We start from the raw sequence: 27,392 nt of genomic DNA, 5'->3' as shown, positions 1-27,392 counted from the left end.
CATTTAAACTTAGGGCATTGAAGACGAGACGACACAAAACTCAATGTCATGAAACAAGACCAGTCATGGGAAAGGGCAACTCCAGCCGTGACTAAGGCCCAGTCATGGCTCAGCTGGTTTGAATATTTGTGTATCTTAGAGACTTTTATCGTGGTATTTGTTCAAACTAAAACGTAATCAACTTGGACAAAGATCGAGTCAAAGGCCCCGAACTAGTCATGACCCACAAGCTTGCTATGAATATGTCTTAAACGTAATGACCAAAAGCGCAATTAACTGGATGGCATGATGGTGTGCCCCTCTCACACAACCAATGTATTTAACACACACACATATATAAAGGGTGTTACATTGGTGTGGAAATGGGTGTAAAACTAATATGGCAACTAACGTAGGCGCTTGTGCGCCTTTGAAACCAAATGGCAAATACATTAGAGACGGTAAAAACATTTCAGACGTGCAAATTTGGATTTGAGCCGAATATAAATTGGTATTGGGCCAAAAGTAATGGAGTAGTGACCTATATATCACGTGTTGGCCCAAATTTGATATACATGTAATTGGGGTTTATTCGGTTTGAACCAAATAGAAACTTGGTTTGGTTTTAATATAAAACCAATAGGGTTTATTCGATTTGAACCAAATTGAGACGCGGTTTGGTTTCAATATGAAACCAAACAAATACCATGATTGTAATTCTTTTTAATTTTAAAGGGTTTTAATTTCATTTCTAGTAATTTAATCAATTTGAAACCGACCCATAGCCAAAATTAGTCTAAACACAGATGTAAACGATAGAGGGAAACGTCGGTTGATTAACAAAACACATACAACAAAAAGTTATATTATATTATATTATATTATATCATATCATATAATAACATTCGTGAAGTCGCATGAATAGTGGCAGCCACATGCTACATATTTGTGAAGTCACATGAACAGTGGCAGCCATCTACGTGACAAGTGGTTGTTGGCTGTTTTTTTTCTTTTTCCGCTTTATGTATATATTGTAGTTATTATCTCGCCAAACTCTTAAGAAAAAGTCTCTCAGTTCAGTTGATTGCATGAACATTCAAATGTAGTCCTCCACGGCAAAGAAGTGTTTTTTTATTACCTCCCTGCCAAATAAAAATTTGAGTAAATTGTTTTATTTCTTATTTTTTTGTCTGTATTTCTTATTCTTAATAATATTTTATGTGATTTATCCTTCTTTTTACACTTTTATGTTGTTTCCTTTACTTCCAAATTTGTTATTTTTATAACCAAGTCTTTTAATACAAATATCTTTTTAACATACATTCTCAGTGGCGGAGCTTGACCAAAAGTTTCGAGTGGGCATAAAGTGATGGGACCTAAAATTTTTTTCATGTCGTTATGTTTCGGGTCGGGTCAGCTATCGATTCGGGTCAAGTCAAATAATAATAGTTCCAAATAAAACTAAAAAAATTCATTCATTCAAAGGACCCGTTCTTAGACATAAAAATTTGTGATTAAGTTTATTAGGTGGTGGACAACTAGGGTTAAACAAATAAGAGTTAAAATATATTTACAAAACTAACCATCACTTATATACAAAGTGGTAGCAAACTTTACTTTAATTTATATATTGTATAAATATTAGTAAAAATAATTGGGGGGAAGCAATCCTATATAATTTTTCCTAAATATTTATACAATATATAAATTAAAGTAAAGTTTGTTACCTAGGGGGAGGCGATCCTATATAATATCTAAAATTTCCGAACGAAAAATCGAAACCTATACGCTCCTAACCGAAATATTAGGGTGGGCGGGTGCACCCCCGGGCACCAACAAACCTTCGCCCCTGTACCTTCTTGTTCTTGCAGTGTAATGCGGATTGAATCTTACTAGACTTAATGTATTTTTTTATGTGTGGATATCGTTTTCGTCATGACACGACATTTTTTTTGTTTTTTTCTGTCAGTTGTTATACTAAGTGTTAATACCATATTAATCCCATCACAAAACAAAACAAAACAAACTGAATCGATAACAATTTAATTCCCGTCGCATAATTTCACTAGTTTATAATAAGACGTAACACATAACGTTTGAAGGGTTTGTTAGACGTAAATCGTGTGTTCTATTTCTCAACTTCTTGTTATCTGAAGTCTCTCATTCTCCGATCACACAATTACCGTTTTGGTTCCCGCCGGTGGCACTACCGGTTCATTCCGGTAGCCTACTACATCTCTCCTTGCCTCAATAACCGTGTCTCTATACATTCGTATCATCAAAAATGGCGTACCGTAGACGTCAAGGACTCTCTAGGTCTTCAACGTTCAAGGAAGAGATTCTCCGGCAGCCGGAAAACGATGACGCCACCACTTCCACCGCCGCGCTGCCGCACCGAATCTCCGAGCCTCGTCTCGACTCGTTTCACTCGTTTAAAAACCGATCTAAGGTTTATTATTATTGTTACTTACTTATTTACTTGTGTTGTGATTGTTTTAGTAATGTTTGTTTGAATATTGGAGAATATGTGCATGTATTTTGTTGTGTTGAGTGAAAGGATAATGTTGTGGTTGAACAGAGTTCTAGTTTTGATAATGTTTTGATGAAGAATAAGAAGGAGCGTGGTGGATTTTGGGGCCTGTTAGCGCGGAAAGCGAAATCGATTCTCGAAGATGAAGGTTCTAAGAAATCAAATACTCATGCTAATGCTAGTAAGAAGCCAGAAACAATCAGCTTCTCAACAAACAGCCAGGTGAATTTAATTTTTTTTTTTTTTACTTTGTTGTTGATACATTTAGAGTGTGTATGCTAAACATAGCTCTTATGAGTAAGAGTATAGAGATGAAATGAGATATTTAGTAGGGGAAGGGGTACATTTTACTAAAAGTACTAGGTGTGGGCCTGTTTATCATAGGATATGGAGAGGAAATGATCACCTGGATAGTAATTATTACTTTGAAATTCTTTTGTAGTTCACTGGTATTCAAGTTCAGCATCAATGTGAGAATTCAAAGAAAATAGACACTCCGACGTTAAGGATGGGATTGGATAGGCATAGACTCAAGCCTTCGCTTAATCAAATTGGTGATGCCATTGGGAATGCTTTGGAGGTAAACGATGCCGATTGATGTTAATGGTTTGTAGTGTATAATCTAGACTACTAGAACTTGTGTTAGACCATGTGTAATGGATTTACCAAAAGTGGTGCCACGTCACTGTCGTGTAGGCAGAGTGGTTCCACTTTGCACACTTAGTAAAATGTGTGTAATGGTTTCACATGAAATTAAATTAAAGATAAAAAAAGAATGAGTTGAAGTGTGTGAATGTGATTGGTAAAAAATGGTTTCACTTTTCACCTCCGCACCATACCAGCGCCCTTCACGCCCAGGCTGGGCGGTGCCACGCACGCTCATTTGGGATGAGGTACTAGGCGTGAGAGTGTTACACATAGCCTTATGGTGTGTGATATTGATAGTGAAAATGATCCACGCATGCGCCACCTTGTCAGTGATAGTTTCACTATCAACATATGTTATGCTTTCACACCTGACTCTACCCATGGCCACGTCTTCTTTCATGATCACTTGAGAGGTGGCGTGCCGTGGTGTTTGTATGGTAGTGATGCCTAGGTGGCACACTCCCTTTCACAATCACTGACCACATCGAATGGTCTTAGGATTGATGAACTTTGATTCACAATCTCATGTTCTGAAATATTTTTAGTGTTTTAGATCTTAAACTCACAAAACAACAATGATCTTTATCATAATTCATAAATTTATTTTCAGGCAGAGAAGAAGACTCAAAATACCATCCAAGAAACTCATAATCTGCAAGACAGAAGAGCATTTGATAATCAAGAAAAGAATCAGGGTCCCAGACTGCAATCTGCTCAAGCACAGAGGAACCAAGAAGCTCAACTCCAAGCTTCTCGTGACGTAACGTGGCAAATGTGTAATTATTTATTTGTAGCTAATTAGGGATGTGAAAATTGCCTATTACAAATTCACTATATCAACAACTTGTGTCAAACAAATAGAAATCTGTGATCATATATTTGTATACGATGCAAATGCCTTAACACCTTAAAGGCCACGTGCCTAGCTGTTCTTTACCTGGTCCCACTGGTTGTCATGGAACTAATGGGCCCCGCTGAGTTTTCCCTTTCGCGTTCTCTTGGTTACCAAAAAAACATGTTATAAGTTTGTTTCTTATGAAAACAACATAATCTACACAATCATGTTTGTACACACTCACTGGTCTTGTTTGGTTTATGGGTGACAGGTGGCGCTTGCAAAAGCTGCTAAGGTAAAACAACTCGCTCGGGAGCTGAAAACCGCGACTGCAGAATTAGCATCTGCGAAAGAACGATGTTGTCAACTAGAACAAGAAAACAAATTGCTTCAAGAGGCTCAAGAAAAAGGAGACCACCCCTCAGAAGATGACATGGTATGGTTTAAGCAATGATCTTGTTATTGATTGACGTCATGATTCGATTAATGTGTTAAAAATGTGATCAGATACGGCTTCAGCTAGAGACACTATTGGCGGAGAAGGGGCGTTTGGCACACGAGAATTCAGTATATGCACGTGAGAACAGGTACTTGAGAGAAATAGTTGAATTCCACCAAATGAAAATGCAAGATATGTTGTATCTTGATGAGGACATCATTGAAACCTCCTATGATCTAGTGGAGGAACTCGTTACCTCAGCCCGGTTTGACTTAGAATCTTCCGAGTCGATGGAAGGTGGGGGATTCCCATTGTAAGAGGATTTAAACGGTTCAAGTGTAAACCTGAACCCTTTAGTATTATGATATAATTTTTTAGACCTCAATCTTTCAGAATATACATGTAACTATGTAAGAGTAAGACAATCAGACCTTGTTGAACTATGTATGATATGATTGCAATAGATTTCTTTTAGAATTTTGTTTGTTTGCTGACCATTTATATGCAACTGTTGTTTGAATAGGGGATGGTTCAAAGGAAAACCACTTTTATTGTGAAAACTGGAAAACTAACTAAAAAAAGCCTAAAAAACACACAAATTTTTTTTTTTCAATTTTTTTTATAAAAATCGCTAGCTTTTATATATAAAAAAACTTTTTTTCAAAAAAAAAAAAAAAAAATTGTGTAGTGCACATGTGTAATACTGCACATGTGTATGTGTCATACACATGTGCAGTATCATACACATGTGCAGTATTACACATGTGCACTACACAAATTTTATTTTTATTTTTTTGAAATTTTTTTTTATATTAAAAAACCTGCGAAATTTGGGTTGCAAAAAAAAAAAAAAATTTGTATGTTTTTTTAGTTTTTTTTAATTAGTTTTCGAGTTTTCACAATAACTAGTGGTTTTGATTTTAACCTTCCCCAGTTTGAATATAAAGTACTTTTACAATAAGTTGCTTAATTTCTTTCCTCGATTTACAATATTTATAGAGTATATGAAGGATTAAATAAACAAAGTGTTGAGTCTATTACATAGATAGAGTATATGAAGGACTAGTTTAAGATCCCGCGAGGTTCGCGGGTGGACTAAAACACAAATGAATAAGTTTAATTTATTGAAGTAATCGTTTGAATTAAATAACCGTTGAAGTAATAATAAATTAGTAAACTACAATGAGACAAATAATGTAATAGCTAAAATATTTGGTTAGATAGCTCTAATTTACCACAATAACGTAGCTATAATTTATATTTGGTTACACGTCTCTAGCAAATCGAGCTTTACTCCACCAGCCCGCCTTTACCTGGTCTTTTCGATGGTGGATCTTAATCTGTGAGTGAACATATGTCTGGTGTCAATATTTGTATTGTATGTTTGTGTAGGATTTTTTTTTTGGCTTGGAATTAGGATTAACAAATTTAGAAGCGTGGAATTGGGATTAAAAAGCGCGTCACTTACATTATGTTTGCTTTCCCCTGCTGCCCGCTACGCGAGCAAAACCATTCAGTGCAACTTCAGGTATAGATTGACTGCATTTGGGGCACACCGTGTAAGGCCTTCTTTTTGTGCCGCAGCCAACAAAATCGACTTGTCGATGAGAATATGTGATCATAGAATCTGCAGAGTGCATCACAAATTTGGACAGAATTTAATTGGCTTATACTGAAAGTTGTTGCAAATAAATCTTACCATGCTAGTTTAGTTGTTTCTCTTGCTTTATTTTTGAGCAACCTTCTTCTTCTTAACCCTAAAGTACATGTCTGCAAACCAAGCATAACTGTTAGATTTAGTAGGTACCGAGTTCCATGATTCTGGACCTCTTGATCCATTGACCAAAACTAAAGTACATTTTTTTTAAATATACGGTTTCTGAAATTTTTTAAAAAGCATGCGGGCCCACTAAATATTTAAGAACTCCCTCCATATATATTTTCCTAAAACATGCTTTTTGTTTATTTACAAATTCAACAGATATATTAGATATGCATATGTTAGATTAAATTATAACATTTCTTATATTTAGATCATTTGGATGATATTATTTATGATGCATGATTGCTTGAATAATAATAGAACTAACCCTCTTAAGTTGAACCAAAAATTGCACTGCTCTTTGAGGCTCCACATGGATTGTTGCAACTGTATAAATTATTAACGAATGCAATGGTGTGAACAATACCATCTCAAGTATGCTTTCCATAAAAAAGCATAAAACTGGTACCTTTATTCTACAGAAAAAATGACAATCAAATTCTGAATCATACTGCAAAATAAAACAATGATTATAAATTATCAATCTTTACAAACACATAGAAAACATATTACAACAGATCAAGGATGACAACTAAAACAACATCAATCAAGAAGTGGACAAAACTAAAATTAGGATTTCTCAATCTTCACACATACCTACAATAAGAAGAAATCCCATTTATCTTCTATCGGGTCTAACAGATCGACACACACATACACATGGAACTCCTAGTACCACGCTCATAACACTTTTCTAGTGAGGTGATATCCATGCCTTTATAACTTTAGCAACCAAAGTATATGCTAGGTACAGAAAATGAACGTTGATAAACCCTTGTAAAACAAAACACATCACATAATTAAAACTCAAACATTTCATCGAACACCTGGTGTGCAGAAACCAAAAGAAACAATATTAAAATAACAACCCGTTACAAACTTACTGTCTTCAACAAACAGTTACAATTAACCCTAACCCTAACAACAACATGAAGGTTGAAGGAGCTTCTACACAACGACTATAAACTCACCGAGCAGAGGCCGGTTCGGCGTCGTCTATGCTGCCACTCCACCGTCTCCAGAGACTCATTCACCTGCAAATCAATCAACAAATCTGTGAAATTCGAGTATGAATCAACAAATCTGTGATTGTGTGTTATCCCTTCCATACCGTCTTGCGGAGGCATCCCATGAGCTCCATACCCGATCTACCAAAATTATACCCGGATTATTATCCAAGACATGAAGGTAGACTTTAGTTCATCGGACCTTGGTCGTAACTTGACCGGATACTTGCCGGAATTGTGTATTACCAAAAAATAGTCTCAAACAACATATCAAGAGTAAAACTAATTTATTATCATATCTCATATTTGTTTGTTATTCTTATGTAAATAACTTATTAAATACCAACAGTTGCTTACAGTACCTGTAGAGGATTTAGTGCGACTGTTTCAAAACCCTAGAATACGAACTTATATGGACCATAAGAAAATTAACATACATTACAATGTAATCATCAACGGATTATAGATTAACATACCTGATGTTGCTTGATTCCTTTAGATTCAGAGGTAGGGTTTTGGTAAAGAGATGGAGAAAGACGGTAACGGGTGAGATCGTTGTTCCGATAGATGAGACAGGAAAAGAAAAGGAGAAAGAAAGCAACATGGTTTCTGAGGAAAAGAAAACGTGACGGGATAAGATTTAGGGTTTGAAGGGGAGCGGATGAAAGACAGAGCGTGTGAGGGAAAAGATAGTACAACAATTGCCGCTCAAATCAATATTGAGAGGAGTATTAACTTGCCAGGTGGCAATTAGGGGATTAAAATTATGCCAAGTGGCCAAAATTGTTTTGTTTTAATATAGATAATAGATTGGTAGCCGGTCTGAGTGGTAGCCGGCTTGTTGGACCATGTACGTGTCTGTTTTCCGGTTCGACCAACACTAGATTTTAGCTCATAGCCAAATTGAATTAATCTATGCTCAGACAAGAGAATTCCTACTTTATGAATTTAGAGTAAATTAGAAAGTTCGTCCTTTATGTATGTCATTTATTACAAAGTATGTCCTTTATCTTTAATAAGCTCAGAAAACATACTCGATGTTTGCAAACCCTTACACATTATGTCTTTTAGCCCTAACTCTGTTATTTTTCATGGTTAAATCAGACCAAGGGTATCCCACATAAGGGTATTTTGGTAATTTTATTAATTTATTAAAAATATATAAAAACACCAACACCAACACCATCCACCAACACCCACTTGCCATCACACCACACCTGCAATCACCAACACCACCACCCACCTGCCACCACACCTGCACTATCACCACCGCACCTCCACCACCATCAACCACCGTACTTCCATCATCACCACCGAACCTCCACCACCGCACCTCCACTTCTGCAAAACCCCCCACCAACGGACAGAAAATCAAGCAGCCGACGACTGACTGGCCGGAGATTCATACATTCAAATGAAAACAGAGTGCAGATTGCAAACAAAACAACATAATTAATAATCATCATCAAATGAAAAATGCAATCGAAACTGTAAAAGGCGCATAATTACCCCTTAGATTCATACATTCAAAACACATATGCAGACCATACAGCTTCGATCTCCTCTCTGTCTCGATTACAGCCAACCGACGACTGACTGGCCGGAGCCGGTTTTTCTTCGGCTGCCGGCGGTGCTGATTTCTCTGGCTACACACCCTCATCTAAACCCCTCCTCCGACAACTCCCACCTGCAAACACCCCCCTTCTCGGCTACCTGGTCCGACCGGACTCCGGTGACATCGGATCCAAAAGAATCTGAGATGAACAAGAACAGGGGCCTTTGTTTACCGTCGCACCACCGCCGCCGTGCTCGCCGCTGCCGTCGTCTCCCTCTCTCTCACACCTGCCACCACAGCCACACACCATCTGCCCCTTTATTTGGTCTGCGAAGACGGCGGCTAGGGTTCCGATCCGAGAGAGAGAAAGAGAGAGAGGAGGGGTGAGTGTGGGAGTTCTTGGTCGCCGGAGTTGGGCGGTGGTGTTTCACCGGAGAAGAAGACCAGTAGGTGGGTGGTGTGTGGTGGTTGTGGTAGGGTAGTCAGAGAGAGAAGAAGGTGTTTATATATATATGTGTTTTGTCTGTGTATATATATAATATATAATTTTAAAATTGTTTTATTTATTGTTTTTTATAATGATTTATTTTAACATTTTGGATAAACTGACCAAAATACCCTTATGTGGGGTTGACTTAGTCAAATTTAACCTTAAAAACTAGCTGTGTTAGGACTAAAGGACGTAACATGTAAGTGTTTGCAAACATTGAGTATGTTTTCTTAGCTTATTAAAGATAAAGGACATACTTTGTAATATATGACATACATAAAGGACGAACTTTGTAATTTACTCATGAATTTAAGCTTCACGAGTATAAACCCGGGCTTTACTAGGCTCAGGAATGTAAACAAACCTGTTATTTTAATAAATATAAATTGCAAATAGATATTATTACATAAATAATAATGATAAAAAGAAAATATATGTTACATATGATAAAGTTACAATTACAAACACATAGGGTCTGTTTGGTATGGGGTAATGGAATGGACGAAGGAATGGAATGGACGAGGTAATGGAATGAACGATGGAATGCAATGGACCATTAGACTATCTCCATTGGTGACCAAACCCAACCCAACTTTTTATTAAAAAATTAATATCTCTCTCTTCTATCTACACAACCCAACCTTACTCAATTTTTAACACACATTCACAACCCATCCCAACCTAAAAAATATGTTTTTTTAACGAACTCGGTTTCTAATAAAATTTATATCAGGATGTTCACAAAAAAAAAAAAAAAGAAATACCATGTATTTAGTTTTTTATAAATGTCTGAATATTATAAGTTATTTGAGTAATTAAACTAATAGGTGTAACACCCCAAAAACATAAAACCGTATATTAAAAAGTTCAAAGAATAGATAAACAAGAGTTTACCAACTAGAAATTTAACCTAGTTAAATTTCAAGTCTTGATATAATGCATGTTATGGTTAAAATAATTAAAACTAGAGAAAATCATAAATTAAGGGGCTAAACTTGTCAAAACTCAAAGATAAGTTACTAATAGTAACAAAATTAACCAAACCTCCCAAATTAGGGAGTCTGGTCGATCAAGAAAGCAGGGGGCGACAGGGGTTCTCCAAAACCCTAGATTTCACAACTAAAATCTGCAAATTGAAGCCTCAATCTCGTTCCAAATCAAGTTCTAAACACGAATTAGCAAACCCCTTGTTGTAAGGATCAAAGAGGTATGTAAAATCTTGGCATTTTGATCCATCACAATTCTAGGTTAACTTTGAAAAACTGAAATTTAGCCTAGATATGTAATGCATGAATGAATCTTGAAGTAATTTGGTGTTTAGGATTAAACCCTATGTGATTTCTTATCAAAACTTTGCATCATGTTTGTAAGGTTTGGGATTTACATGTGGGGAACAAATGGACTTGAGGGAAACTTGGTGAATACTAGAGATTGACTCTTGTTCTAACAAAATCTGAATTTGTGAAAATGATTCAGAAATATAGATGTCAAGATGTATGTAAAAACTTGTTAAATAAAGTGAAATTAGATGATTTAATTCCATGCCATGAACTTGGTAACGATTATAGGAAAATCTGACCCGCTAGGTGTTTGTTGAAATGCCTAAGTGAGGACTTAAATGTTAAAATTTGGATAAAAACGCAGATTTGATAATGGTCCATAATGATGTGATTATGGTCATGAAAAGAGTTCTAAACATGTTGTGAAAACTGAATTTTTCTAGGCAAAGAGTCCGGTTCATCTAGCGGACAAGCCGAGGGGAAATCACGAGGAAAAGGCGCGCTCTAAAGGTACGAAATTTATTGTTTCGATACATTATACCAAATTGCTAGTTTATGTAATAAATTTTGAAACATGATAATCAAGGTTACCAAATGCCATGAAAATGATTAGTGACCTAAACAAGCGAAATGGGTCAAAACAAGCGACAAACATGGATATTTACATGCCCTGAATGGTGCTTGATTTAGCAACCAAACGGGTCAAAACAAGTCTCGTATTAAACATGAAATTAGACACTATCGCTTAACGCTTGGATATATCCTTTATGTAAGTCGTAATTTAGACATGCCATGATAGTTGTAAAGTTTAAATTCCTTATATAGGGGTGGTAATCTTGATGGAAAATTGTGAATAGTTGTGTAGATGGTAAATACGAAAGTCGGATATAGTCATATATAGATTGATGAGGGAGTTTTCCCTTTTGGGATAGCGAAAGTGATAACGGGTATTAGTCCTAAATTGGGTAATTAACCTTGGGTGGGTAATAAACCTGTCCGGGGTCACTTTGCTGCAAAAATGGAACTTGAATGCTCAGGGTCAAAAAGCAAGAAAACAAGTGCAGGGCTCACCGTAAATTACGGTGGCACCGTAATTTACGGTGGCCATTAAAATGCTACGGTGGGAACCTCCTGGTTTACGGTAGGTACCCTAAATGCTCAGAACCCACCGTAATTTACGGTGATACCGTAAATTACGGTGGAGCCCAATTTTGCTGAATTTTTCACTTTTGATTTGGGATAAGTTACCAATCCTAATCCGATACGTGTATTCCCATCGTTAATAATACTAATGCCTGTTTAAAACATTAGTTTTTCAGGTACTCAAGTGAAGGATGATGATCAAGCAGTTGATTTGGACCGAACACCTAACTTTACGCTTCCGCACTTGAACCTCGTTTTGTTATTTTGTAAACTCTAGTAGTTTATCTTGGAACATTGTTGTAGTTTAAACATGTAAATGTTTTATCAAATGGGTTAAGAATCTTGAAAGTTTTTGTAAGGACTACTTTTTGTGTATATGTAAAGCTTATTTGCTAGTTAAAATGGGTATTTTAATACGGGTCTTACAAGTTGGTAATCAGAGCTTAAGGTTGCCAATAAGTGTTCGGTTCAAGCTTGATCAACATCCGGTAAGAGTTATTGCTTAAGTAAAAATTTAGAAGTATAGAAATAATTCACGAATGAATATACATGGAAGAGAGTGTATAAACACACTCAAACACAAGAAAAGCATGAAACAAGAATAATAGAATCAAGAGTGTGTAAGCACACTCAAACACGAGAAAAGCATGAGACAAGAATGATTGAGTCAAGTTGCGAACTTGATCAAATCAAAACAAGTAAAACATGTATTACAAATGAAATGTTTAACAATATATGTAAACATTTCAGTATCAAAGATGGCAAGCGGAGGTGACGGAGATGCGGTGCCAAGAGTCACCGAACAGATGAAAATAGTGATTGCCGAAGAAGTTGGAAAGGCGATCGAAAACAGCTTGTCGAACTTCATTGATAAAATCCAAAATACGGTTTTATCAGTGGTAGAAGAAAGAATCAAGAAGCTAGAAGATAATTCAAATCTAGCAAGGGAGAAATCCGGGGAACGAAAACCTTGTTCATACAAGGAATTCATAGCTTGTAAACCGCCTATCTATAATGGGGAAGTTGATCCAATCGTGTGTCAGCGATGGATAGGCGATATCGAGGGAGTGTTCGAGAGAACACATTGTGATGAAAATGACTACGTAGCTTATGGTACGGGTCAGTTAAGAGGTCAAGCGAAGGATTGGTGGGATAATAAGAAGAAAGAGATTGGAAACGAAGCGGCTAAGGCCATGACGTGGGAGGAGTTTAAGACGCCGTTTCTTAAACACCATAGCCCCAAAGCGGTTATAAACAAGATCAAGGAAGAGTTCATGCAACTCAGACACAAGGGTGAATCCATAGACAAGATCACAGGGGTGTTTATGGACAAAATGAAGTTCTGTGACGATCTGATCACGAACGAAGAACAAAAATTTTATTACTACCATAACATGCTGAGCGCAGAATACAGGGAGTTCATAACCCCTTCAAAGTATGAGACCCTTACCGAGATTGTCAATGCTGCTCGGGAAAGGGAGATTGAGTTGAAGAAGAGTATAGAGCGGGGTGAACGAAGGGCACATGATATAAATCCAAGCCCTACCAAGAAAGCAAGAACGAATGAAACGTCAAAGAAATCAGATGCAAAGGGCGGTACACCAAGTTGTAAAATCTGCGGCAAGAATCATAAGGGTGAATGTCGCTTCAAAGATAAGCCTTGTCCTATATGTCGAAAAACGGGACATATGGCTATATCATGCCCGGAAAAAGTGACCGTTTGTTACAACTGTTACCGAACGGGTCATAAAAGATCGGAGTGCCCAGAATTGGCGGGAAAGAAAGAAGGGCAAGACTCAAAAGGTGAAGCCGCAAAAGCCAAAGCAAGATCCTTTCAATTGACCGCTGCTGAAGCAAAGGTCGAACCTGACGTGGTCTCAGGTATATTCACTATAAATTCAATTCCCGCACGTGTGTTATTTGATACTGGTGCGAATAAATCCTTTGTTTCATATGGGTTTATTCGACACCCATCATTTGTTCTAACAAAATTACCTATGCCCTTAGAGGTAGAGATAGGTAATAATAAAAGCTTTATTGTCTGTGATGTATGTAAAAACTGCACGATGAATATTGATGACGAGGAATATGCAATAGACTTGATCCCGATGTCGATGGGAGAATTCCAAGTGGTAGTGGGAATGGATTGGCTATCCCGTTACCACGCAAAAGTGGTTTGTTTCCGAAAGGAAATAAAACTAACTTCTCCTAGCGGAAAGCAAGTTACAATATATGGAGAAAAGGGAGGTAACCCGGTGATATGCTCAATGCTAGAAGCTCGCAAACTCATGAAACATGGATGCAAGGCCTTTATGGTATATGCGAGCGAAACGGAAAAGGAACTCCTCAAAATTGGGGATGTACCGGTCGTGCGAGATTATGAAGACGTGTTTCCAGAAGAACTACCGGGGATACCGCCAGAACGGGAGGTAGAGTTCGGAATCGAGTTGATTCCGGGCGCGAAACCCGTGGCCAAGGCGCCATACCGGCTTGCACCGTCGGAGTTACAAGAATTGATGTCTCAAATTCAGGAATTTCTTGACAAGGGATTTATCCGACCGAGTGTGTCTCCGTGGGGCGCACCAGTCTTATTCGTGAAAAAGAAAGATGGTAGTATGCGCATGTGTATCGATTACCGGGAGTTAAACAAACTCACGGTGAAGAATCGATACCCACTTCCAAGAATTGACGATTTATTCGACCAACTGCAAGGAGCAAGATGGTTTTCCAAAATTGATCTCCGATCCGGTTATCACCAATTGAGAGTCAAGGAGGAGGACGTACCCAAAACGGCTTTCCGTACGAGGTACGGGCATTATGAATTCCTTGTAATGCCTTTTGGATTGACCAATGCGCCCGCGGCTTTCATGGACCTCATGAACCGGGTTTGCAAACCCATGCTAGATAAGTCGGTAATTGTATTTATCGACGACATTCTGGTATATTCAAAGAGTGAAGCCGAGCACGTGTGTCATTTGCGGGAAATATTAGACACACTTAGACGAGAGAAGCTATATGCAAAATTCACGAAGTGTGCTTTCTGGTTACGGGAGGTACAGTTTCTTGGGCATTTTATTAGTGCTGATGGAGTACTAGTAGATCCGTCAAAGATAGAAGCTGTGACGAAATGGAACCCTCCAAGAAATCCCTCGGAAATCCGAAGCTTTTTAGGGCTTGCGGGATATTATCGGAGATTCATACAGGATTTCTCCAAAATTGCCTTGCCCTTGACCAAATTAACTCGTAAGGAGGAAAAGTTCGTGTGGGGCATTAAGCAAGAGGAAGCTTTCCAAACGCTTAAGGAAAAGTTGACCCACGCTCCGGTACTGACCTTACCGGAAGGGACTGAAGACATGGTGGTTTACTCGGACGCTTCTCAATTGGGGCTCGGATGCGTGTTAATGCAACGAGGCAAGGTCATCGCCTACGCCTCGAGGCAATTGAAGATTCATGAAAATAAATATCCGGTTCACGACTTAGAATTGGCAGCGGTGGTGTTTGCCTTAAAGATATGGAGACATTACTTGTACGGAGTAAAGTTTACAATCTTTACCGACCATAAAAGCTTGAAATATTTCTTCGACCAGAAGGAATTAAACATGCGGCAAAGGCGGTGGTTAGAAACCGTCAAGGACTTTGATTGCGAAATACATTACCACCCCGGTAAGGCCAATGTAGTTGCCGATGCGCTGAGTCGCAAAACAGATTATGCCCCGATTCGGGTACGATCAATGCAACTGGTTGTGACTTCAAGTTTACTAGAACGAATTCGAGAAGCACAAGATGAAGCCGTAAAGGCGGAAAACTGGAAAAAGGAAAGAATTATTGGTCAAGTTAAAGACCTTGAAGTGGGCAGTCACGGCCTAAAGACTCGTTTTAATAGAATCTGGGTTCCTAACACATGTGGTGTTAAGAAGCTTCTACTTGATGAAGCTCATAAATCCCGTTATTCTATTCACCCGGGAGCGACCAAAATGTATCACGACTTAAAGCAAAACTATTGGTGGCCCGGAATGAAGCGGGACACTGTGAAATACGTGGAAAAGTGTTTGACATGCCTACAAGTCAAGGCGGAGCACCAAAAGCCATATGGTAAACTCCAACCGTTAGAAATTCCGATTTGGAAATGGGAGCAAATCACGATGGACCTATTGACCAAACTGCCTAAAACAAGTCGTGGTTTTGATGCTATTTGGGTAGTCGTAGATAGGTTAACTAAAAGTGCTCACTTTATTCCCATTCGTGAGACTTATACATCTGAGAAAATGTCGGAGGTTTACACCAATGAAATCATAGCAAGGCACGGGGTACCGATATCCATCGTGTCAGATAGAGATACTCGGTTTACTTCGAAATTCTGGCGTGAATTCCAAGAACAGATGGGAACTAAATTGTTCCTTAGCACTGCTTACCATCCACAAACGGATGGGCAGAGCGAAAGAACAATACAAACATTGGGTGATATGCTACGGGCTTGCATTATTGACTTTGGGGGTAGTTGGGATGTCCATTTACCCTTGGTCGAATTTGCATATAACAATAGCTATCACGCGAGCATTAAAATGGCCCCGTATGAGCTATTATATGGCAGAAAGTGTCGGACTCCGGTATGTTGGGGAGAGGTGGGTCCGCGAGGGCTAGCACCAACTGATATAATCCGAGCTACAAATGCGAAAATCGACATAGTTCGGACACATTTGAAAGCGGCTCAAGACCGACAAAAGGCATACGCAGATAAAAGAAATAGGCCAATCGAGTTTCAAGTTGGCGATATGGTCATGCTAAAGGTTTCCCCATGGAAGGGTATTATCAGATTCAGAAAAAGGGGGAAGTTAAGCCCGAGATTCATTGGGCCATTTAGAATCATTGAACGAGTTGGTAAGGTAGCTTATCGACTTGAATTACCCGAAGAGTTGAGTGGGATTCATAACACATTTCACGTATCACATCTCCGGAAATGTTTGGCCGACGAGACCGCTCATGTCCACTACGATGATATCGAGGTGGATAACAGTCTCAACTATGCAGTGAAACCGATTGCGATTTTAGATCGTAAAGAGAAAAGCTTGAGGAACAAAGTGATAAATCAAGTCAAGGTTAAGTGGGACCACAGAAAAGGGTCAGACACTACTTGGGAATCCGAAGAGGAGATGCGGCATCTCTACCCTACATTATTTGGTACGTAATTCGGTTTCGGGGACGAAACCCTTTTTAAGGGGGGTGGACTTGTAACACCCCAAAAACATAAAACCGTATATTAAAAAGTTCAAAGAATAGATAAACAAGAGTTTACCAACTAGAAATTTAACCTAGTTAAATTTCAAGTCTTGATATAATGCATGTTATGGTTAAAATAATTAAAACTAGAGAAAATCATAAATTAAGGGGCTAAACTTGTCAAAACTCAAAGATAAGTTACTAATAGTAACAAAATTAACCAAACCTCCCAAATTAGGGAGTCTGGTCGATCAAGAGAGCAGGGGGCGACAGGGGTTCTCCAAAACCCTAGATTTCACAACTAAAATCTGCAAATTGAAGCCTCAATCTCGTTCCAAATCAAGTTCTAAACACGAATTAGCAAACCCCTTGTTGTAAGGATCAAAGAGGTATGTAAAATCTTGGCATTTTGATCCATCACAATTCTAGGTTAACTTTGAAAAACTGAAATTTAGCCTAGATATGTAATGCATGAATGAATCTTGAAGTAATTTGGTGTTTAGGATTAAACCCTATGTGATTTCTTATCAAAACTTTGCATCATGTTTGTAAGGTTTGGGATTTACATGTGGGGAACAAATGGACTTGAGGGAAACTTGGTGAATACTAGAGATTGACTCTTGTTCTAACAAAATCTGAATTTGTGAAAATGATTCAGAAATATAGATGTCAAGATGTATGTAAAAACTTGTTAAATAAAGTGAAATTAGATGATTTAATTCCATGCCATGAACTTGGTAACGATTGTAGGAAAATCTGACCCGCTAGGTGTTTGTTGAAATGCCTAAGTGAGGACTTAAATGTTAAAATTTGGATAAAAACGCAGATTTGATAATGGTCCATAATGATGTGATTATGGTCATGAAAAGAGTTCTAAACATGTTGTGAAAACTGAATTTTTCTAGGCAAAGAGTCCGGTTCATCTAGCGGACAAGCCGAGGGGAAATCACGAGGAAAAGGCGCGCTCTAAAGGTACGAAATTTATTGTTTCGATACATTATACCAAATTGCTAGTTTATGTAATAAATTTTGAAACATGATAATCAAGGTTACCAAATGCCATGAAAATGATTAGTGACCTAAACAAGCGAAATGGGTCAAAACAAGCGACAAACATGGATATTTACATGCCCTGAATGGTGCTTGATTTAGCAACCAAACGGGTCAAAACAAGTCTCGTATTAAACATGAAATTAGACACTATCGCTTAACGCTTGGATATATCCTTTATGTAAGTCGTAATTTAGACATGCCATGATAGTTGTAAAGTTTAAATTCCTTATATAGGGGTGGTAATCTTGATGGAAAATTGTGAATAGTTGTGTAGATGGTAAATACGAAAGTCGGATATAGTCATATATAGATTGATGAGGGAGTTTTCCCTTTTGGGATAGCGAAAGTGATAACGGGTATTAGTCCTAAATTGGGTAATTAACCTTGGGTGGGTAATAAACCTGTCCGGGGTCACTTTGCTGCAAAAATGGAACTTGAATGCTCAGGGTCAAAAAGCAAGAAAACAAGTGCAGGGCTCACCGTAAATTACGGTGGCACCGTAATTTACGGTGGCCATTAAAATGCTACGGTGGGAACCTCCTGGTTTACGGTAGGTACCCTAAATGCTCAGAACCCACCGTAATTTACGGTGATACCGTAAATTACGGTGGAGCCCAATTTTGCTGAATTTTTCACTTTTGATTTGGGATAAGTTACCAATCCTAATCCGATACGTGTATTCCCATCGTTAATAATACTAATGCCTGTTTAAAACATTAGTTTTTCAGGTACTCAAGTGAAGGATGATGATCAAGCAGTTGATTTGGACCGAACACCTAACTTTACGCTTCCGCACTTGAACCTCGTTTTGTTATTTTGTAAACTCTAGTAGTTTATCTTGGAACATTGTTGTAGTTTAAACATGTAAATGTTTTATCAAATGGGTTAAGAATCTTGAAAGTTTTTGTAAGGACTACTTTTTGTGTATATGTAAAGCTTATTTGCTAGTTAAAATGGGTATTTTAATACGGGTCTTACAATAGGGGAATTAGGTTGGGTTGCAACCAAGGTTGCTCCATCAACTTGGTTGCCAATTTTAATTTCATTTTTGATTTTATTAATTACTCAAAGTTTTGTCTTATTGGTGACCAACCCAACTTTAGTCACCAATGGACATAGCCTTACCATTCCATGTCTTGTTTGGTTACCATGTGTGAATGGAATGAATTATTATTGTGTATTGTACGGTAGGTAAGAAAACGAAGTAATAAAATAAGTGGTGAGTGGTGGTGGTCAGTGGTAGTAATTGTGGGTGGTTATAGGTGGCGGTGGTACGGCGACGATGGGTGGTGATGGTGGCGGTGAGTGGTGGTGCGACGATTACGACGAGTGGTGGTGGCGGCAAGGTGGTTGTTGGTGGTGGGTGGCAGCAGAGGTGGCGGTGGGTGGCGGCGGCGACGGCGGTTGGTGGTCATGGTGGTGGTGGCGTCGACGATGGTGGTGGGCGGTGGCGGCGAGTGGCGTTGGCGGTTGGTCACGGTTGTGGGTGATAACGGTGGCGAGTGGGTGGCGGCGGCGGTGGCTGTCGGGGTGAGGTGGTGGCGGGTGGCGGCGATGGCCTCGGTGGTGGGTGGTGGTGGAGGTGGGTTTTGGCGAAGGTGGTGGGTTGTGGTGTTGTTGATGAATGGTGCAAGAGGGGATGGAATGGAAAAAAAACATGGGGGGTGGAAGGAATGATTTTGAGGGAATGGAATGTCTTTTGGAATTGGTGATTCCATTCTATTAACCAACCAAACATCATTTTCTTCATTCCCTCGTAATCATCCATTCCATTCCACCTCTCATTCTCTCACACCAAACACTACCATACAGAAATAACTATATGTATTATAGCTGAACTTAAACTTTTGTTATGTTAAAGAGCTGAGAGTATTCACAATACATTATTTATCATATATTCATATAATTACACTAAAAATCACTATTTTTTTCCTCTCATTTTTAATTAAATAATATATTTTTTATTTTTATCATTCCATTTCTCTCGTATCCACTTACAACCACTTTCAAAAATATTAAAAAAATTATAAGAGGCGAACAATGTTCCCGTGTATTTAAAGACGAAGAGTAACATTTTATTTCTCCTTCATTCACAAACTCATTCACATAAATTTAAGAAATCGAGAAATCGATTGTGAATGCGCTAGAATTTTGACAAGCTCTATATCTTGTTACTAGCCTATATCCCGTGTGACACACGGGTTTAAAAAATACAATTAATAACCTATTATTCAATATGATCTTTTATATCTTAACAATCAAAATAACATCTAAGAGCATTGACATTCGTGCCTTCATGTTCATTTAGATAATTTAATATAAAATTTATTTTTCTCTAAATTTTCTTTAGTTTTAAATATCCTATCACGTCCATCTCTATATCTATATCTTGATCTAACTCACAAACACTAATTTTATTATTTATTTCTCTTTCCTACAGACTCACAACCAAAAATATAGTTTATTGTACTTTTCTTCTCTTTAACCGTACACTCTCATCACACTAAAACTTTTTAACTTTTACTTTTCAAACCATATGGCTAAAGCTTTACTCAACCCTATTTTGCGAAGTTGGACTTCAAGTTACCAACATAGGGTTTAGTGAAACTAACCGAAAACTTAAAGTTCACCAAACAAATAACAAAATTCAACAATAAACACTACTTAAAACTATGAACTACCAGTAAAATCACGCAGTAACAAAAAAAAGCAAAATATAAATCACCCCACAATGATAAAAGTCACATAAAAAACAATTAACATCAACCTGCTGGCATGACTACCTTAACAATCTCTATTCCACCACAATATTCCCGCACCCAATAATTACATAACATTAGCACAACTTTAGTGAGGATTGATACAGTAGCAAAAGCGTTAATTAACTTATAGAATGTGTTAGTGATCCAAATCTGCCGTAAAAAAAGAGGCTATAGAGCAAAGCTAAATTTCAGCCTAAGCCAACATTATTTATGGAGGAAAGGACACGGATGGTCCCTGTGATTTACCAAAACTTTGGATTTGATCCCTAACTTTCTAAAAGTACATAGATGGTCCATGAGGTTTGCACTTTGTAACACATTTGGTCCCCAGCTTTTTTTCAAAAGTACATGGATGGTCTCTGTATTTTGCACTTTGTAACGCATTTAGTACCTAACTTGGACATGTTAAAACCTTTAGATTTGTTGGTTGGGAACTAAATGCGTTACAAAGTGCAAACCACAATGACCATTTATGTACTTTTGAAACGCTAGGGACCGATTCCAAAATTTTGGCAAACCACAGAGACCATTCATGTACTTTACTTTTATTTTTAGAGGCCGAAAAAAGTTACCATATGTAAAGCGAAGGCTACTTTTTAGTTGTCGCTTCTGTTTATATCGGTAAGAACTAAAAGTCTATGTTCATTTTGGTAATTTTTCGGTCGCATGTTCATTCGGTGATTTTTTATTTTTGTTTTCGAGTCGGGTCAACTCACACAATAAAGTAAAATGTTATCATAATTCACAGGTTATCGTCTCAAAACCTACATGTAAAACGGGTAATACATATTTACAAGTATAAAAAAAGGAACCTTGAAATGGGAGTTAACTTTCTTTTGTATAGGAAGATTGAGCCAACCCTAATGGGCTGAGCTGCAAAGTTCAGCACTAAAATGTTTTGTTATTTACTATGCAGATGGAAGAATTTGTTGGCTGATTCACTAAATGTAGTTGAAGTTGTAACTTTTGACTACCCATGTGAGTTTTTTTTGAAGGACAAATTAATTTAGGCCTTTTTTTATTCTTGATTTATTACAATGTTGTCTATTTAAGCGGTTTATAACTAATGATATGACTGCTTGTAGACATTTCTCAAAGAAAACCTCCTCCCAAAGCCGAAAAACTAATCGACTTTCACTCGGATATTGTCAAAATGACTGCTGCAAAGTACCCACACCATCCTCTAATTTTGGCTGGAAAGTCCATGGGTTCAAGGTAACGATAACTGAATTAGTTATTTTATCGATTCATAAATCTGTAACGACTACCATGGGATACAAATGTTTTCCTTACTGTTATATGCAAAGTAAGGTGTATGGTAGCCGCTGAGAACGGTATTTGGGCTTCTGCTGTAGTTTGCTTGGGGTACCCACTATAGGTTTGTTAGTCGTGATATCGTGCACGTTACTGCTTGAACTTTGTGACGCAAAGCGGAATCACAAACGATAAAGAGAATGTTTACTAAAAAGTTGATAAATTTATGAAGATTTGGTAAAATAAAATCTTGGGACTTCAATGCAATTTAGGCATAAATAAATGCGTAAATATAAATTCAACGAATAGCTTGTTTTTACAATAAAAATGAAAAAGATTACCAAATATGGTGAAAAACTTTCAAAGCCAATATTGGGCCTGCAAATGATGAAATTTGGGTATGATGTAACGTAAATATATATGAACTCAACGTAAATTTATCGAGTAAAATGCCATTTTCGTCCCTGAGGTTTGACTACTTTTGCGAATTTCGTCCAAAGGTTTGTTGTTTCGCATCTGGATCCAAAAGGTTTTAAATCTTGTCATTTTCCTCCAACTCGTAAACTACATCCATTTTTTAACGTTAAGTCATGGGTTATTATATATAAACCGGTAAACAATCAATTGAGCAAAGTACATAAAAAGGAAAGATGGTACCTCGAAATCCTTTCGATGATCTCGCCCTTTTTAATATGCTTAATATGTTGGTCAGGCAAATGCTGAATCCAGCCAAGAATGGATAGCATTAGTGGGTTAGCCATGCCTATTTGCATCACAACATAGATAGTTAGAAATTCCCTAAGTAATGATGCCAGAGTCAAACACCTATCAACAACCGTTGTTACATCAGAATAATCATTTGGAGTGCAATAAAACCCTCTTTCTAAAGCACCAATTTCTCTCTCAAAAATAATAGTTTCCCACATTCATTGCACTAAAAATATCTATATAAAAATAAAATAATAAACAATATAAATTTAATATATGTGTATGTTCAACTGATCAATGAAGAGGGTATACCTTCAAACTTTAGCAAATGGAGCTTGATAACCGATCCAATGCTCCACCAAAAACTACACTTAAAAAAGGTATGTGTTTACATCAATGTATAAACAAATTCACAATATACCTAAAGACTATACAAAGTAAGAAACCCTCAAAACCCGGCAGACCCCGATTTTACCAAATATAAAAGACCTGAACATGAATTAACCGTCAAGCACAACACCACTAAAAGCAAAACATGGAGAGTTCCATCAACGGCGAACGCTGCAAACCAGAAGCAATTAAATATAAACCCGAAATAAAACACCCTCTTGAAGTCATAGACCCAGAACTTACCAAATTTAAAAGGGTTGTACCTGAACACCCTCTTGAAGGTCACTTTCTCATTGCAAAACTCACCATGTTCTTTTATAAAGGCTATATGCCACAGCTACAGTTGCCACAGCTCCAACTACAACAGAAGCTGTGTAAATCTCGTGTTGCTCCCACTTTCTAGTGAAGAAGTCAAACTTGTAGGTTGATTTTTTCCCATCCTTTTTTCGCTTCTGAATCATCAACTTTGCAGCATGAGAATCCATTGGCACCTTGACAACAGCCTCTAGTGTTTTCCTTCTCGTCTCTTGTGATCGCCTTCAGATCATTTCCGTTCGGAAGTGTCGGTTCAACTACCTTCTCCGCTTTCTCAACATGAGCAACACCCATTTCACCCCTGCAGTTGATTAAATACATTAAGCACTAATGCAAAACGCAAAACCTTTTAGGGATTGAATTCGACCCACATGTGTAATAAATAGTCAATTTGGTTTATTATATATAAATCAGTAAACAATCAATTGAGAAAAGTACGTAAAAAGGAAAGATGGTACCTCCAAATCCTTTCGATGATCTCGCCCTTTTTAATATGTTGGTCAAGCAAATCAGCCACATCACTTGGAGAGTTGGATTAACATAACAATACCTACAATACAACAACACAAGAACATACATATGTTAAAGTGACTGGTGTAAACAAAATCTAGGTTAAATACCCGTGAGCTTCACGGGTTATGGGTTGTTTTAAAAAAATCTATATCTATAGACCTATTTTTTTTGTATGATTCTATAAAGACGTGTCGAGGCAAAGATGTAACCTATGCTTGAGTAACAAATGAGGTAAGTCTAGATGCATTATCTACAGAACGCCATTCTAAATCTCCATAATCACCAACTGATGAAATAAGCATAGCTTCTTTACACAAAAGTTCCTCGTGAGGAATCAAAGGTGTCCTGTTAAGAAGTGCATAACGACGTGTAGCTATTGATCCCAACGGGAACCAGTCACCAATCGCAAAATTCACAGCCTCACCGCAATTAAAACCTATAAAAATAAAGCAGTATGACGATACAGAATCCTTGAGCCATTGTAAATCATACTTTAGAAAATAATAACTACCATGACTAAATCCTGCATGATATGCGCGGGGGAACATGACGACATATTCCCTGGGCTTTTGGACAACCTTGTAACCCGGAACGCCGTGTTGTGACAAAATATTAGGAGGAAATAAGGTTGTTTTTCCTAGGAGAACATCAAAAGCGCCGTCTTCTCCTTCAGTTGACAGAGTATCATGACACCTTTTAACGAACGACTTTTTCGAAATCTAGTGCAGCGTGACCCGGAACACCGTACCAGGTTTTTTCAGATCCACAATGATGGTAATTAATGCTGTAACAAATGGAGTATAATTGTATAAGACTATAAGCATAAAGTTAAAAACATATAATGAAATAAATTTACGAAATACATACCTATATAAGTAATGGTCTTCTACATGCCAAGCAAACATACTGAACAGCATCCCTATGTAAAGCATTGGTTCGGTAACTCCCTGTAAATCATAACAATCTAAGATAAGTAAATAAAGCATAACAATTAATTTCTATACACGATCAAAGAAGATAAGCTATTTGAATTAACAAAACAATATACACACAAAGTCAAAATCAACTTTGTTTATTTTGAATTAAAACAAAACAGGTGTTTTTCAGATGTTTTGGTAAACAACGTAAGAAAGTAGGTTTGACTACTCACCAAAACAGATGTTTTGACTGAAAATTAAAACAAAAGTAAGTCTGGTTATTTGACTCAACAAAAATAAGGTTTGACTCACGAAAATGGGTCTATTTTTGCAGTCTATGTTAAAAAGTAAAATGGTTCAGAATGTTTTTCAGATTTCACCAAAATGGGTTTAGTTTGTAACATGTGCACATATTTTGTACACCTCTATTGGTAGGGTATAAAGCTCTATTGGTAGGGTATCTTTTATGTATTACAACTTTTCCGTTGTTATGATTCTCTGCATTTCCCTTTTGTAAGCAAACAGGTAGGAGGTTTTCCATTTCAAGCAATAAAATTCAAAAAAATTTCCATAACCTTGTTTACTTTATTCTCCATTTATGTGACTCTGATTACCAACAAATATAACATAACAAAAGTAATTTAACTAAATTTAAACCAAAAACACAAAAGTTAAATAGCTTGGTTTGGTTAAATTCGTTTGGAAAAGAAGTAAATATGAAGAATCTCTTTACTCGATTGAAGAACTTGAATAATTTCTTATACACATGAATTATGTTGTGATTAAATCTCACAAATATGAAACTATACAATGAACTTGTTTACCGATTAAAAGTTCAATATGATGCATACAATGTTGATTGTATTCAAATTACTCAATTTAAACTGTAAAACTAAAGCAATTACGTCGTAAAAACGCATATTGAACCGAATTACCTGACCAAACAACCTCCAGTTGCATCCAAACATGGTAGACCAGCACCCAATCCTTCCAAAACCACCACCCAAGCTACTATCATCGTCAATCATCACTTGTCCAGCGGTTGGAGGTCATCTCCACCGTCGGTAGTCACCACCACCGCTTCCATTCGTCTAAAAAACTAACATCCGCCATGGTTAAACTTTAGATCTGACCAAAACTACCAACTATAAATCGGAATGAATATTACAGATACCCAATCTTACCTCGTCGTGGATTTGCACCCGGTGTCTTCCATTGTCATGGTCGAAGTCAAGAACCACCACCGCAAGTCACCACAGTCGCCGATTTGTGGTTCCCAGCCACTATTTTTGCTGTATGTTTTCAAATATTAACAAACCCCAAGTAAAAAATCAATTATTAACAAACACATTCTAAACAATTATTGGACTGTAACACCACTTTGGTTTATACAAACTGTAATTGCAAATAAATTCATGCTCATGTTCATATTCATGATCAAACTACACTAATTCACTGTCTACAAGCAATTCTAACAATGTAAAAAAGAACAAATCTACAAGAACAAAACACAAATAAAATTTTTATTTGAAAGAATTATACAAAAAAAGATTAAGAACCCTAATTAATAGTCCAACAAACATGAAAAGCAACTACCCAATTTTTCCTAATTTTGAGGAACAATTGTACTTCCTCAAATCTTAAAGCACACTAATTAATCTTTAATCTACCTACACTCAAAGGAAAAAGCATAAAGAACATATACTTAACACATAAACAAAGTTTAAGAGATGCTGATGCATGTGGCTGTAGTAGCTGGAAAGTAATAATCAAGAAAACAAAAATATTAAGAACCCTAATTACCATCAAAATTCATAAAAACCACCTTAAGAGTTAAGGCCTCTGTGAGACAAAGTATCAAACATGTGGAGTGCAAAATAATAATCACAAAGAAACATAAGAAGAATGGTTGAGCGAGTGCAGAGGAGAGAAGAACGAATGTTAGCGGCGGTGGGGAACTTTTAGGGTTTCTTCAAAAGGGGGTTCAGATCTACAATAATCAGTATCAAAATCAACTCAAGAAACTGATAAAAGATAACAACAATGAACAAAAAAAGAATAAAACCATACCTGCTAATAGGGTGCTTCAGATCAGGAACCATGGATGAGTGATTGAGAAGAAGAATGGTTGAGCGAGGGAAGAGGAGAGAAGAAGGAATGGTAGCGGCGGTGGGGAACTTTTAGGGTTTCTTCAAAAGTTAAACCAAAAACCGGGTTCTCAAAAGTTGAAGACGTGGAGCCTTCTGTGTTGAACACGTTAGTAAAATGAAGGAGGGCTTGACATGTGTATTGGTTGAATGTGGGGGTGCCAAGTGGCAGAACCTTGTTCTTTTATTAGATATAGAGATTCCCCTTTACGATGGACAGTATTTATAGTGACCCGATATATTAAGTTGAAACTTTCTTTCATAGTTTCATGTAGCGCGTAAAATTTTCATAAATAAGTTGAGATATTAAAAGAAAAAGAAATTAAATGAAGAGAAAAAATATATAAAAATGGCTGACTTAAGAAAAAAGAAAAAGAAATTACATGAA

The 27,392-nt window shown here is 37.3% G+C and overlaps 1 protein-coding gene and 4 long non-coding RNA genes across 22 annotated transcripts; 3 read left to right on the top strand and 2 right to left on the bottom strand.

Moving 5' to 3' along the window:
* Positions 1–2,062: 2,062 nt before the first annotated feature.
* Positions 2,063–4,908, top strand: LOC110941832. Its single transcript, XM_022183511.2, has 6 exons — positions 2,063–2,428; positions 2,558–2,731; positions 2,952–3,089; positions 3,768–3,917; positions 4,264–4,428; positions 4,500–4,908. Exons 1-6 carry the CDS (start codon positions 2,264–2,266, stop codon positions 4,746–4,748), a joined length of 1,041 nt encoding a protein of 346 aa, XP_022039203.1. The 5' UTR covers positions 2,063–2,263; the 3' UTR covers positions 4,749–4,908.
* Positions 4,909–5,527: 619 nt separating this feature from the next.
* LOC118482163 lies at positions 5,528–6,120 on the bottom strand. Its single transcript, XR_004867548.1, has 2 exons — positions 5,900–6,120; positions 5,528–5,771 (listed from the first exon to the last, which is right to left on the bottom strand). It is a non-coding gene; the product is annotated as an uncharacterized LOC118482163 (long non-coding RNA).
* A 4,262-nt stretch (positions 6,121–10,382) lies between these two features.
* LOC110941836 lies at positions 10,383–12,070 on the top strand. The gene is made up of 3 exons (XR_002594448.2): positions 10,383–10,512; positions 11,029–11,095; positions 11,897–12,070. It is a non-coding gene; the product is annotated as an uncharacterized LOC110941836 (long non-coding RNA).
* Positions 12,071–17,190: 5,120 nt separating this feature from the next.
* Positions 17,191–18,892, top strand: LOC110941841. The gene is made up of 3 exons (XR_002594454.2): positions 17,191–17,334; positions 17,851–17,917; positions 18,719–18,892. It is a non-coding gene; the product is annotated as an uncharacterized LOC110941841 (long non-coding RNA).
* Positions 18,893–22,268: 3,376 nt separating this feature from the next.
* On the bottom strand, positions 22,269–27,107 carry LOC110941847. Of its 18 annotated transcripts, none has more exons than XR_002594476.2 (13): positions 26,928–27,101; positions 26,683–26,847; positions 26,042–26,149; positions 25,793–25,956; positions 24,808–24,887; positions 24,452–24,724; positions 24,150–24,376; positions 23,886–23,977; positions 23,356–23,728; positions 23,198–23,283; positions 23,035–23,092; positions 22,672–22,777; positions 22,269–22,578 (listed from the first exon to the last, which is right to left on the bottom strand). It is a non-coding gene; the product is annotated as an uncharacterized LOC110941847 (long non-coding RNA). The 18 variants fall into 18 exon arrangements; XR_002594472.2 differs by having other exon boundaries at positions 23,035–23,087; XR_002594478.2 differs by having other exon boundaries at positions 23,212–23,283.
* Between the last annotated feature and the right edge of the window lie 285 nt (positions 27,108–27,392).

This window comes from Helianthus annuus, chromosome 1, assembly GCF_002127325.2.
Source record: "Helianthus annuus cultivar XRQ/B chromosome 1, HanXRQr2.0-SUNRISE, whole genome shotgun sequence".
NCBI lineage: Eukaryota > Viridiplantae > Streptophyta > Magnoliopsida > Asterales > Asteraceae > Helianthus > Helianthus annuus.
This window is presented reverse-complemented; position numbering and strand designations above follow the sequence as displayed.

Excerpts from the sequence above, each read along its gene's own strand:
- LOC110941832 (XM_022183511.2), top strand. The coding sequence starts at position 2,264 with ATGGCGTACCGTAGACGTCAAGGACTCTCTAGGTCTTCAACGTTCAAG. Across the intron at positions 2,732-2,951 it reads GCTTCTCAACAAACAGCCAG|TTCACTGGTATTCAAGTTCA; the intron begins GTGAATTTAATT and ends ATTCTTTTGTAG. Across the intron at positions 4,429-4,499 it reads ACCCCTCAGAAGATGACATG|ATACGGCTTCAGCTAGAGAC; the intron begins GTATGGTTTAAG and ends AAATGTGATCAG.